Source organism: Cololabis saira, chromosome 5 (assembly GCF_033807715.1).
Source record: "Cololabis saira isolate AMF1-May2022 chromosome 5, fColSai1.1, whole genome shotgun sequence".
NCBI classification, from domain to species: Eukaryota; Metazoa; Chordata; class Actinopteri; order Beloniformes; family Belonidae; genus Cololabis; species Cololabis saira.
The window spans coordinates 29,161,341-29,176,328 of NC_084591.1; the positions used below are offsets into that span (position 1 = coordinate 29,161,341).

The 14,988-nt window shown below is 41.1% G+C and overlaps 1 protein-coding gene across 3 annotated transcripts in view; it reads right to left on the bottom strand.

The window, feature by feature from the left end:
* Positions 1-6,346: 6,346 nt before the first annotated feature.
* The window catches only part of ldlrad3 (low density lipoprotein receptor class A domain containing 3), a 124,050-nt gene continuing 115,408 nt past the window's right edge, over positions 6,347-14,988 (bottom strand). For 2 of the 3 annotated variants that reach the window (XM_061721490.1, XM_061721489.1), the window contains exons 5-7: positions 8,984-9,016; positions 8,469-8,871; positions 6,347-7,890 (exon numbers count right to left, since the gene is read on the bottom strand). In XM_061721490.1, coding sequence (XP_061577474.1) covers positions 7,695-7,890; positions 8,469-8,871; positions 8,984-9,016 — 632 coding nt within the window. In that variant the 3' untranslated portion in view covers positions 6,347-7,694. The remainder of the gene's footprint in view (positions 7,891-8,468; positions 8,872-8,983; positions 9,017-14,988) is intronic. The other variant, XM_061721491.1, reaches the window with a different exon arrangement.

Sequence of the window (14,988 nt, forward strand, 5' to 3'; positions counted from 1 at the left end):
ATTACGAAATATAGACAGTATATACATTGCAATGGAAATAAAAACAGTGCAAAGAAGCAGGTGGGATGTGTGTGAGGTAGACAGACAGATATTGCATACATATTGCACATTTGTTGTGTGTGATATTGATATCTGTGTCAAAAGCTTTATATTCATCTTTAAACAGCTTACCCAGATAGCAAAGGATGTTAAATCAATGTTGAATTATGGTCAAAAAGTTTGATTTTTGGTTAAGGTAGATGATTGATGGTGGATCAACCATCAATTAATCATCCAATTCTAATGCCAACGTGTAATCAATGTTGGATCAACGTATTGTGTTCGTCGCGGACCAGACTTAAACATGGCTTCAACATGGATTCAGAGTTTCTGCCTAAACATAATTCAGGGATGATTCACACATATTTTGCTATCAGGGTAAATACATGCGGAAGAATATCTTTCAATTGAGGAATCAATTGCGTTAAACATGGAATTAGAACTCAGTTGATCAGGGAAATTAAGACTTTTTTGATAATCCAAATAAAAAGAAAAAAAGTTTTGAATGTTCATTTTAGCCATCCCTGCATAACATGAGGTAACCGTGGAGAAAACCACGGCCCTTCTTTTTTGTTGTTTCTGTGTTAGCAAAGGAAATCTGAAATTGTGACTGTTCACAACGATTGTGTTTTCGTAGGCATGCATCTCTGTGATTGTGCAAAATGCCCCTCTCTTCCCGCTGCTGCTGTATGTGTGTGATTAAGTGCTCAGCCTTGCTGGCTGGTGGCTGATAATAACACAAGAGACTGTGTGTTTGTGAATCTCTTAGTTGAGGAGATTCCCACCGTGCTCAGCGTGTCTGGGCTCTGTGTGTTTTTGGGGTTGCACGCGTGACTCTGCCAGCTGTTCTATTCTCCCGTTGGCCCCTCAACCCTACCCAGCCCTTGTCCCCGGCCAACCCCTCCTTCCCTCCGAGGCCTGCTCTTCATCTGATAAGGGCTGCACTGGCCAAACCCTCAGCAGAGCTCCTCCGAGCTGCTCCATGTTAACAATACACCCTCCTTCCCCTCCACGCTCACACCATTTACATGTGAAAACGCTGGGTCTTATCTCCAGTTCACTGGAGCAATGGCACAACAGCCAAGTGAGAGTGCGCGTGGGTATATACGTACGCGCGAGGGGCCTTCAGAGAGCAGCTTGAGTCATGGTGAACTGCAAATTTGGACATTTATCAAACTAAATCTTTCCATCACTCCTCGAATTTATTGCTACTATTTTTTGCTGCAGAGAAAATGCATGACCAAATTAAATTCATGGTAAACTTGTTCAACACTTGTTGAAAGAGTTACAGGCGTTTTAGTTAATGGGATACTAGCCAGCTTTATCACACTTATCCAACAGCTAACGGCTATTTTAATCAAAGAAGGAAGACTCCCAAGAGAGGAAAAGTAGCATCTTGCTCGACATCCTTGGAATATGGCCATGGCTTTTGTTAGCACTAATTCTCTTCCACTGAACTATCGCATCCGCCAACACAACTTACTTCAGCACTTCTGCTCCTCATATAGTCATGTTTGCATTTTCCTGACTGTTCTCTGCATTACTACCCACCAGCCACTGAGGCAACATAAGTGTTAATGCCCATTTCAAAGAAATTGGGACACTGTGTAAAATCCAGAATGCAATGATTTGCAAATCTTGTAAACCCATAATTTATTCACTGCAGACACTTTTACACTGGGTGTCCAGTGGCTCAGGTTGTTGAGCAGGTTGTCCGATCATTGAAGGATTGCCGGATCAAAACCTGCTCCCCCCAGTCATTTGTCATTGCATCCTTAGGCAACACACTTCACCCTCCTTGGCTCCAGTGAGGCATCGCTGGTGTGTGAATGTTCTGGTGGTGGTTGGAGAGGCTGTTGCTGCGGATTGCCTGCCATGTTTCCGTCAGTCTGCCCCAGGGCAGCTGTGGCTACATATGTAGTTTACCATCAGCAAGTATGAATGAGGAGTGAATGAATAATGCAAGTGCTTTCAGTGCAATATAAATCAAATCCATTATTTTGAATGGGTGTCAGTATGTGGTTTAGAAAGATGCAAGGCATTCCTTAATAACGACGTCTGGAAGTAAGGATATGCTGCTTTAAAACCTAAATACACCTCTCAGAATGCATATTTCCTTCCCAAATGTACAAGCTGCCCATTTCATAAGCACTAGCACATCCCCATCCCTATCCAATCAGAGAAACACACCACTATATTGATCTGTGATACCCCCTCTGGTCTGTCCCTCTTCTCTTTAGTTCAGAGGATGCAGCATCCAAGGATTTCTGAAACAACTTTAACTTTTGATTCCCTGGACCACAGGAGAATTTTCCACTTTTCCTTCACCCATTTTAAACAAGCTTTGGCCTGGGCTATACATGCCCCCTCTGGCCAACCGGGGCGCCATATTGGGGTGGGGAGGATCCGGCCGGAATAACGTGATCCTTCCACGCGCTACGTCCGGCCGGAGAAGCCCCACCCTGTCTGGTGAAAAGATGCGGCCTGCTCACTCCTCAGGTTAAGGAGGAGACCTGAGCTCAGTGCAGGGCCCTCCCGGGGTTGGTAGAGGATGGCAATGCCCAGGACTGACTTAGGTAGGAGCACTGGGTGGTAAAAATGGGGAAAAAACCGGGATAAAAATATTTAAAAAAAAAAACAAGCTTTGGCCCAGAAACAACATCGTTGTTGCAGTATCATTCACACATGGCTTCTTATTTGACCGAACTTTAACCTCCATGAACGGTGCTCTTAAACAGTTATTTCCAGAAATATTCCTAAACTCATGCCGTTATTTCTACATTCATTCCTGTTTTTAATGCAGTGCTGCCAGAGGGCCTGGTGATCATGGGCATCCAACGTTACTTTCTGTATCTTATCCCATGCACACAGAGACTTCTCCAGATCCTTTGATGTGATGACATTTCAAAGTGTTTCCACTTTTATGCTTGGAAACATTATTCTAAAAATGTACTGTATGTACTAATGGTACACACAGCTTTTTGCCAACTGATGAACCTCTGGCTATTTTCTAAGAGATTATAACTCTCTAAGATGCTCTTTTTGTACTCCAGTTATTTACAATGTGCACCTCCTCCTCCAGGTGTGTCTTTTAGTAACTTCATTACTTTTTCTAGCCTTTTGTTGCCTAAGTCCCAACATCTTGGAGGCATGTTGCTGCCTTCAAATTCAAAATAAGCTATGTTTCACTTTCAACGTGTGATTTCTATCCTCACTTGAGAATAAGAAATATTCATGACATTAGGAAATCATCGCTTTCTGTTTTTATTGACGTTTTGCATAACGTCCCAACGTACCAGCTTAGAGAGTACGTAGAAATTCCATCTTGTCACTTCACCAGCTGCGATGCAGAAAGAGACTGGGACGGGCAGCTAGAGAAGCGTGCAGGCTTTTAATTAAAGTCTGTGTAGTTAAGGGCTTGGGCTAAGCAAACATGGGCCTCCGGCATCAGAGTTTAAGATGAGGTAAAGGAGAGTGGGGTGACAAGAGAGAAGCGGCTAAAATTGGAAAAAGGAGGAGGGGTGAGCAGAATGAAAATGAGCAATGCACAAAGGTGGGAAGATAAACGATGAACAGGCTTCGGTATAAAGGGTGGTAAGAAGGGATGAGCAGGTAAAGTGTATGTGCTGTCAAAGATGGTATCAGGTTATCTGATGTGTCATAATGCGATACGGATATTATGCTTGGAAAGGCAAGATGAGATGCAGGGTCATGAGGGGATATTACAATAAAAATGGGTGTGGTTGCTGGGACAATCTTTGCTGATGTTTTCACTACATTCGGTATGAGGCATGTTGATAGATGCCATGAATATGAAATATAAAAAGATATAAGTAGAGGTCCCGTGATTAAAAAAAACACAGATGAACAGAGACTTTGACAGGAAGGACACACATACCCTAAAATAATTTTAAAAAGCACACAAACATACAAAAACAATCAATAAAACAATCTGACAGGATAGACGTCAGTCTGGCCTATCAGAGCTTTGCAAAGCTCTGAGTTTAATGGTGACATGCTGACATCTACTGGTCATTCTGGGGAACTGCATGTTCACTTACAGCTGCCATGGCTGAGGTCTTCAATGACTGAATATGAATACTTTAGTGCTTAGATAAATGTAATTTATTAGGACAAACATTTCACCAACATATGTAGTTTAAATTTTGCACGTTAACACAATTTAGAGGCACTCAGTGTTTAGCATCTTCCTCTACCTGGCTTATCTTTGGCAAGACGTCCACCCTTTTGTACGGTGTACATATTAGGACATTCTCAGAGTCAGAGAAAACTCCATCAGTCAGAGTCAGAAGTTAGAGTCAGAGTCAGAAGACAGCGTGACATGTTCTCTTCATGACTTTGACTTCTGACTCTGACTTCAGACTCCGATATGAACACCATACTTTTGAGTCAGGTCCTTCTCAAGGTTTCTTCCCTCTAAAAGGAGAGTTTTTCTTTGCCACTGTTTAGGGTTTCTCCTCCTCGGAGCGTTTTTAATCTCCCATTGTTTATCTAATAATTGCTCGGGGCCCATGCTCTGGGTCTCTGAAAAGCGCCTAGAGACAATTTGTATCGTAATAGACGCTATATAAATAAAATAAAACAGAATAGAATTGAATTTAGCATGAAGTAATGACAGCATACCTCAACACTTGAGGGGTAAACACTGATTTTATTTTTACCCTTATAAAGGTAGTTATCACCTTCTCCTTGCAGACTGGTGTGGAGGTCTGACTGCTTCGTTCTCCATCCGGCCTGGCGAGTGGTTGGTTCCTGAGGTGCTGGAAAGGAGTTGCTGGTGGATTTGCTGACCACGATGACCCTGACCCAACACACCAGTACCAACCGTGATTCTGGTTGCAGTCACGAGTTGTTGCTGTTGAACTTGGGTTGGAGATCAAGATCACTGCTTTTTGTATCTCTACTGGACTGCTTCAGCTCTGATGTGAACTGGGGAGTTACATCCAACATCACCACCATTAACTCGTGTACACACACCACACCATGCTGTTCCAACACCAAATACATGATCAATTACACTCCACATCCATCACTGCCTTCTGTCTTTATCTATCTTTCTGTGCTTCACTGTCCGTGTTTTAGTCCTCTCTGACAGATCAGTCTCAGGTCGGACTGTCAAAAGACCTGGTGAAACATACATCCACCCCCACACTCACATATGCACAAGAAAACTTGCATCTGCTGCAAAATTAAATTGCATATAAAAAAAGTTTCATTTCACCAATATATACTGTATTTATTTAAGATAGAAAAAGAAAACTTCTGTTCATCCGGGTTTAGGTTGAGTCGGATGGGTAGATATGAATTAATTTGAGTCTACCATCATCAACCAATTGTTTTGATGTATTTTGCACAAGTTTGATTTAAATATGTCTCTACAGATTCACAGACAAAAAGGATCAAAATCAAACATAAATCATTGCAAATGCTCCTCTCTTTTAGACTTGAAGTTGATGTTTTGAGTGCATTTAACTCAGTTATTTTTCCAGTTATTCAATATCAAATAAATAACTGATATTCTTACATTATATCACTTCAGTTCCCATGATGCATTCTGTTACAAAAATACATCACTGCTTCAACTTTTAGCCACAGCATGACCTCAGATGGCATTTCTGCTGCTAAATATTTAGAGTTTGTCTCTTGATGGCATGGCAACATCTGCGTCCAACTGGACTCACAGCAGTCTGACAGCACTTGTTCATGCTGGATCATCCTATGTGATTTCTTGCTTGTGTTGTTTTCTCAGATGTAAGTCGTTTTAGATAAAAGTTTCTGCTAAATGACAGTAGTAGTAGATTTATCCATCGCTGTATTTTTAGTAAGAACCGCTTCTTAATTAGAAATAAATAAAGGAAAGAAAAAAAAAGAAAAAAAAGGAAAAGAAAAAAGTAATAACAGATCTCCAGCAGGAAACACAAAGACACACAAGACCTTTGTCAGAATATTATATTACTTCAAATATACAGACTACAAAGAGTAGAAAGATCATCACTGATGACTTTACAACAAATGTAAACAGCTAAACCTTTGATAGCAATTGAGACATAAAGAAGTTGAACACAATTGTTTTTTGTTTTAAATCAAAACCAAGCTATAAATACTGATGTAATTTCATCCTGAGAAATGTTTTCCAGTTTTATGGGAAACAGCATTAATCCTGTCTTACTCAAACATTTTTGCAAATGTTTACATAGTTACGGTACAAACACTTTATTCCTCCTGCGGTGCTGGGGGATGGGTAGGGGGGAGAGAGGGCTAATGATGATTATCTTTGGTCTGACTGTTTTTTTTTTTTTTTTTTTTTAATAGTTTTTGTACCTGAAATATTGCTGCTGCCTACAGAAGAAAATCAAGATGCAAATAACTATGTTTTACTGTTACACAATTAAAGTGTGTTCTACTTTAAACAGATTTATTTGCTTCCCTGTCTACTATGTACAACATTCAACACACTGACACACAATCCTTCAGATATGCATTTCTTCTACTATCAAGAATGATTTCTCTAAATGACACGTGTAGCTATACATATTAATTTGAACTTTGAAAGACAAAATATACTTAATGTTGCTTATAAGCCTACTTTTGAATCTCTCTCAGGCTGCTGTTCATTGTGGTTTTAAAAAGGCTTGGCTATGCCACAGACACGGCATACAGTACAAAGGCACCACCACAGATTAAGGCCTCAACACAAGTCCTTTGTAATTGTATTTTAGGTCTTCAGAGGGATGAGAAATATGTCTTTTTTGATTGTCTTGTCTAGTGCTGTGTAATGTTGAGTTTTTTTGTTTTTTACTGCTAGCTGTAAAACAAATGAGCCCCTTTGGGGTCAATAAAGAGATTTTTGATTGAGCCACTGCAGTTATTCTGCTTAGAGGAATGATTTGTGAAAGTCAAGGTACAAATCTACTCTGCATTATTTTATGGTCTCAGTGGTCCCTCTTACATGTTTATGTGAAATATAACCCAATGACCCCAACAAATGTGGTGAAAAAAACCTTGAATAAAAGAAACAACCTCCACTGATCTCATACAAATATCTATAATTTAGAGTCTTATTGAAGACACTTCTGAATGTGCAGCTTGTTTGGGCTCATCATTCATTCATTTTCTCATCAACTGTCAACAGATGAAAAGCACTGCTGCTGCTGTCTCTGTGGTTTAATTTAATTATTACAAACACTGCAGCACTGACACAAAACTGGTGATTTCATTTCATCTCCGGGTGATTTGAAATTTAAACAAGATAAATCTTGTAAATGTGATGAGAAGATTATGCAGACTTACACCAAAGTGACTAAAAGCTATTGAATATGCTAAAGAGTGCAGGTCCTTCTCTAAAACTGCAGGCTCACTGACAGGTATCAGACACACCAGTTCCTCAGAGGGAGGGGGTTTGGGAACTACGGTGTAATACTTCCATGCAGCCAGCAGAGGGAGCCAACACACAATCTCAGTCCACTAGGAGATGCAGATGTCCGCCTCGTGTGCATGTTGGCCAGCTTTAAGTCTTTCAACCCTTGTTGAAACTCCTTAACCGTCCTGTAGCTCCACACAGCCGTGCAGCTTGACGCTCGAGTCCTGCAGCAGTATCTCAGTTCTACATGGTAACGGTCTCTACGAGAGAGCGGCTACAGCTGGTCCGACTCCTCTGTAGGGCTGAAGCCCGGCTGCGGGTCTGAAGCCACAGTTCTGGGTGTTGAGGGCGCAGCTGCTTGGTGGTTTGGAGGGTCCCGGGGGCCGTCGTATTGAGGAAGCTCTCCGCCTGATGGGACAGCCTCATCTTGCAGGTAAGGAGGAGGAGGGAGATCATACCAAGGAGGCCGACTGGGCAGAAAAAGTAGAAACAGCTGCAGTCAGGATTATACATTTTATGTACATTTTTCTGTCCTAGACCAACTAGGTCTGCAGATGTAGCTGTTATCATGTCTAAGAATATAACGCAATTGATGCATTATTTTAGCATGCCTTAAGATTTTACATTATAGTTATCATTAACTGTTTTATCATTGACTTTTTATTTTTATTTCCAGCATCTGGGGGTAAAAAAATGAATGACATACTTCTCAACTGATCAAATGTCAAAGGAAACCAATAAAAAAAAGTAAATATATCCAGTAGGCTATTAAAAGAGAGACTTCCCTTCTCTTTTGTTTAATATTAAATAAGTACTCAACAAATTTCATGATTAAATGACTCTTCATTAGAAATTACATAAAAGTACCACTTGGACAGATGTTGACAGATAGTTTTGATAGCATATATAATTATTCTTGACAAGAAACTTTCAGGAACAGCATTTCTATAATATGTTTTTCCCTATCATTAACCAATCCAATTAAATTGCATCAGACAAAAGATAAGAAAAGTCTGCACAGCCAGTGGAATCATTTTCTTTTTCTCACCTGACATCCAGAACAGCTTCTGAGTAAGATGGGGGCGACTCCATGGAGAGTGAGGAGTGATACAGGCTTTCAGAAAGCAACTGCAGCGCTTGAGGAGTGGAGCTGTACTGGCCCGGCGCGGCGGGGGAGCCCGGGGACAGACCCGGGCCTCCGGGGTGGGCGTGACCCCGGTCCAGGATCACCAGGCGGGACAACAGAAGGGGCTGGTGGTGGTGGTGGTGATGCGAGCTCGCTCTGACACCTCTGGGCAACAACACGCTCCGTTTCCTCTGGTGATGAAGCACCAAAGCCAGCAAAGCCACCACCAGGACAAAGATGAACGCGCTCCCGATGACGGCGTAGGTGATGCTGGGGTAATGCCGCAGACGGTAGTCCAGCGTCACAAAGTCCTGGGCAGGAGTTTCTGTGAAGGACAGGGAGGACATGAGGAGCGACTCCAGGATTGATCATGTAGGTTGATGGGGAAAGAGAGGATAAAGCGTGGCAACAGATGAAACGAGAGGGTTTTATCGAACGAGGCTGAGGAAACAGGAAGAAGAGTTGTGAAGCTGAAGAGGAAGGAGGAACAGAGAGAGGATGCAGGAGACAGGGATGAATATCAAACAGCAAATTGTTTTCATGTTCATTTCTAAATGTTTTCTGTGCCATTCAATAGCAACATCTCAAAGATGAGAGTTGAACATAAGCAAAACAGAGCTCCAGTGGACAAAGAGGACAAACCGACCATAATGCATCAGTTTAAACTTCTTCTGAACCCACACTCTTAACGATAAAAAAAAAAGATAAAGTCAAGAGAAGCTACAGATTCTTTGTGACAGCAAAACAGCTCACACATTTTTGGATTAAAAAGGAAATAAAAACTGACTTGAGTTGCTCTGTATTAAAGACGACAGAGGGACACAACGGGCCGTCACACATGACCATGTTTGTCACAGGGAAAGAAAGAGTCTACAGCGCTGAGAAGTCCGGGGAGTTTAATGCTCACAATGGGAGCTGTGGCTAGCAGTAACACATGCAAAGCAAGCAGACCTTCTGCCTGAAATGAGGAGAGGGGACGCCTGTAATGCCAGAGAGCAGTGCAGCTTATTATTCCAGATAGGCTGAGGGAATAGCACTTAAACATTTCCGCTGACTGATTTTACAGTGTGAGAATTTCAATCAGGCACTCGGGATGGGACTCATGTAAATGGTGTTTCAGCTTATCATCTGACAGCACTGTTGCATTAAGGGGAGAGGAAGAGAGTGAGGAAGGAATCCTATTTATTACCGAGAAGCAGAAAGGATGTGCTAATGAGGATTGAGGCTACATAAAAGTATTTTACAGTTGCTGTTTCAGTTCAAATTACATGTATGCCTCAAGGGACTGTGAACATCAAACATCTGTGTGCCTCGTAAAAAGCTGAAACCCCCCACTTGAACACTTTCTATGCTCTGTGTTCCAGGTTTCTGTGCTTATAGGATCACGTGCACCAAAGCCTGACATCCCGTCCACTGACCATCCAGCAGATAGATTTGGACACTGCCCAGAAAGCTTGCCAGGAAACGACCATTACCAGATATCTTCAGGCTGAATCAATAGTCAGAAAATGCTTCCATCTGTACGGATTAGATCCCAACAAAGCAGGGAAGCTGTTGTAGATATTCTTTTGCAGGAGTCCAGGCTTACATAGTCTTAAAAGTTCATGGTGGATGTGGTGTCGAGCAGAGCGTTGAGATTACCCCCACATTTACAGCTAATGTGCACAGTTTCACTAACTGTTAACAAATGTGACACCAAAGTAAAAGACTTCTGTTTTGATTTAAGTACAGGAATTCATACCGACGACAACCCCATTTCACCCAAAGTTTGGGACACTGCAGAAAAGAACATACTGCAATGCTGTGCAAATCTTTAAATCACATGTTTAACAGCAGATAGTACGCAGATGACTGAAACAGAGAATGCTATCATTTGTTTAAATACTGTGATTGCCTCATTCAAATTTAATGGCAACAACATGTTTCAAAGTTGAGATGGGAAGAAGACAAACACGTTTTGAAGGACTGAGGAGACCTACAGTGAAATATCCAATTATATTCATTGACTTCTCAATTCGTCCAAATATTTTTAGAATATTCTACCAAAATCTTCTTTAAAGAATTACACTTTAACCTTTTCAATTTTCCCCCCTATAACGTATTAAGCAGGTATTTTCTAAAATCCCTACAACTATTTTCCAGCTCTATACAGTTTATTTTAATCCCAAGTTAATAACTTCTGCTTTTAATTATGAGACTAGAAAAAAGTGAATGACTGACGGGCAGTGACACTGACTGATGTGTTAAAGATTAGACTATTTCTTGCACACACAGTGAATTTCGGAAGCGTAGTTAATGAAATAGAAATATTAACATACAACACAGAAATGCTGCTCTAATGAGTGGGGACGTCCGCCTGTGTTGTTATAACCCTTTGTCCCAAAAGAGGTGCACTTTGTTGAGTCTTATGCTAGGGACTCACACGTGAACGTTCTTGTGGTTTAAACCGTATAGTATGTAGCCTGAAATGACAATGAACAAAACTCAGAAACTGGGAGATAAAAACAGCCTTGTCATTTTGTCTGGAGTCTTGTTGTTAAGTGAGCAGTTACAATGTACAGGACTGTCTCAGAAAATTAGAATATTGTGATAAAGTCCTTTATTTTCTGTAATGCAAAAATGTCATACATTCTGGATTCATTACAAATCAACTGAAATATTGCAAGCCTTTTATTATTTTAATATTAATATTGCTGATCATGGCTTACAGTTTAAGAAAACTCAAGTAACCTATCTCAAAAAATTAGAATATACTGGAAATCTTAATCTTAAACTGTAAGGAATAATCAGCAATATTAAAATAATAAAAGGCTTGCAATATTTCAGTTGATTTGTAATGAATCCAGAATGTATGACATTTTTGCATTACAGAAAATAAAGGACTTTGTCACAATATTCTAATTTTCTGAGACAGTCCTGTATATGGCTCTGTAACATCGCAAACCCAGCTGAGACTGGACTTATTTAATTTCCCCATCGTTATCCCCACCCAACAGCACATCTTGCTGCATTTGTTGTGCCTGTAAGTGGGCAGCGCAAAGCTGCAACACCAATTCCAACAAGGGCACACCCTGCATGACAGGAGGTTAAGTTCAGATGACTCTGTCCCCTAAAACTAGCTGCTACACACACAGCTTAAAAGACATGTCAGAAAAGGGAGCTGTTGCATTGTATCCCTGAGGTATTTTAACTGTAACAACACAGCTCGTTGGGCTGCAACATAAAAAGGAATCTGAACAAACCGTTTTATTGTTAAAATTTAACATTTAGCCTTCAGAAGCCTGAAAAAACCCAGTGGCAAAAACACCATGGCAAAACAGCAGCCAGATTAGTACGCCGTGTGTGTGTGTGACCCATGCCAGGGAGGCAATACCCACACCCTCCCTATACATCAACTCCTGCACTGATGCAGCAAAGCCAGCAGGGATGCAGAGGGGTGGAACTCCTCCCTCCTAGAAAGGATTCCTTCAGGAATCCATCCAGAGTGAGCCAAAGCCCCGCTGCTCTGACCTTTCCAGTCATCACGCCTGAATAACAGAAATGGGGGAGGAGAACAAAAGCAAAAAAAAAGCATGGAGAGCAGCAGCTTAAAAAAAAAAAAAAGTAAGGCCATACATTTGCTCAGCAAAGGATCAATTTTAATAGCTGCTTTGGTTGCTACAAAATTCAAACAAACTAGTAGCGCAAACTTATTCTAACAGAACACCAAGAAGAAAATGTGTGATGGGCTGGCCAAAATACACAAAAAGAAAGGGAGACGACTCCAACCAACCCACACAGGGCTGTACAATCTGGTTACCTCTCCCTACCAAAAGCCAGCATGAAAACAAGCCTAGCAGAAACAAAACCGCGATAATAGGACTACCAAACCAATCAACTAAAAATAAACTACAGCTACCAAAACATGATGACCAAGTCTGACATCAGAGCTCCACAGATTCCACACAGAAATAAATGGCAGGAGGGTCAGATGGTTGAGAACATTTTTTTTGGATGCACTTAATTATGAGGATCAATGGAAGTGTGACCCAAATCAAAATGAACACAAGAAACAGTCCCAAGCCTAATAGATTACTTAGTTACTAAACAACCCCCAAAATAGCAACTCTTACTTCAAAAGTGAGCTGGCAGCACAAAATGGTTACAATTTCACGCACACATCACGAGTTACAAGACCCATGATGAATCAATGTAACATACATAACCACACACAAATTCAAAGTCCAAGCCCAAAACACAGATCACAACTAGCTCAATACCACACAGTTACTGTCTTCACTACACTAACATCCACAAGTCATCCAAGCTAAATTGGGAATAGTTTGAGACAAAAGATCATTAACACAAAAACACAGTAGGCTCACGTCATCCATGACTAACAAATGCACATGAAAAAACTTTGGAGCAAACCTGACCACTACACAGCTCACCTGAAGACCCTGCCATAGCTACGAACAACAGAACATTCAGCTGCAGAGCAGCACCATACATCACCAGGAAGACTGTCAGAAGATGGATCCAAAAGACCTTCAAGCTCATTCAATTGCATTGGATGAACCTTTTAAAATGCACTGATGGCTTAGGGAACAGTTTACTCAACATATGCTATAAATGTTGGTGACTGGTTCAGTGAATCTATAACCTTCATAACCTAATACACAAAAAAAACCCTCAAGTTCCACAAGGGCCACAATATAAAAAGGAGTCTGAACAAACAAATCACAAAATCAAGGTTTTATTGTTAAAATTTAGAAGCTTGAAAAAACCCAGTGCCCAAAAACACCATGGCAAACAGCAGCCAGATTAGTGTGTTAGTGTGTGTGTGACCCATAATATCCATCCTCCCAGGAGCAGCCAATAAAGCATTTACTCCCATACGTCGACTCCTGCACTGATGCAGCAACGCCAGCAGGGATGCAGAGGGGTGGAAGAAGAAAAACATAACATGTTTCAACAGGAGCTCAGAAAAGTGTGTTAACATTGTGAAAAAACCCTTTACCTTTAAATCCAGCCAACAAGGTTGTTTGTCATCTTTATGATAAAGACACTGCTTGTAGTCTTTCTACAGCTCAATATATAAAGGTTTTCTTTTTTAATCTTTGTCAACTGTCAAACTATTACTTTAAAAAGTCCCCTTATCTAAGCCCATTTTATTTAAGACTACTGTTGTGAATAAGCAAGCACGATTTCAACAGAAGAGGATTCTGTTTTCTTGCTTTTCCTTTCTTGACACTAAGCTGTATGCTTCCTCTGTCTCCCTGACCTTCACGCCCAGGGGCTGCTCCTACATGGTGTGTTTGTGTGTGTGTGTTGAATTTCCAATAACCAGCCTGGCTTACAGGCTATTTATTTACTACTGTGTAGTCAGAGGGGCCCCATGCCTTAATTAAATCTAATCTAATTCAAATGCTCCTCCCGCCCACTGCCCCAACCAGGCACCAGCCAATAAAACAAGCCCCCCTCGACCCCTCCCTTGTGATTTCAAATTGGCCGGTCCTTCACGCTACCAATTAATTAGGGACTGGACTCAAAGCAGAGAAAGACAAAAACAAAGGAGCGTCATTTCCATAATTATCTAATAAAAAAGAGCCCAAATAAAGAGATCCCAGCACTGCCAACCTATGCTGCCTATCAGGTTTCAGTGCAATCCTCTGGGAGAAGGGAGAAACACACACAAAAGGAACTCATAAAGCTGTAACATGAACAATGGGAGCGTCTTCGGAACATTTGTGATAGAGCCCTGAAAGGCTGTTGCAAATCACACAGGAGATGAAAAGGAGGGAGACTGAGGCAGCCTCCGCCTCCTCTGTCAGAGGAGACAGGTCTGTGTGTGTGTGTGTGTGTGTGTGTGTGTGTGTGTGTGTGTGTGGTGTGACTCCTCCTGCTGTGTGTGTGATTGAGATCTGAATTCTGTGTTTGAGCACATGTTTTGCTGTCAGCAGCAGTAAAGGAGTAAAGGAGAAGCAAAGGTGGGTAAAAGGCCATCTGCACCATGTTCCTTTTTTATCTTTTTCTTTTTCTTATGATTGCTTACTTCTTCTGATTTCTTATCAACACTACTTAAGCTAATTTTCTGTCGTTTAAACCTGGCGTCACTGTCCTCAGCTTGAGCTCTCCTTTTTTGCTTTCAACTGAAAATTCATGAAAAATCCTACTCTAGTACTTTGCAGAAACACTGGCACCTCAAACCCGTTCAAAGTGGCAAACATTATTCAACTATCTGAATTCTTACCCTTGCTGTTAGACACCTGCAAATTGAATTTCTGTATAAAAATGATTTCACACATCAAAGGCTTGGATGGAGCTTATCTAATAAGTGGCGTTGAAGGTACATGAAAGGAAGAAATGGTAGAGCAATACATTCATAATTCTGGTGCAATCTTTATCTGAAGTAGGCAAAGATGTTATGCTCCTTAGATCTTGAGATTGCTATCCACTACGA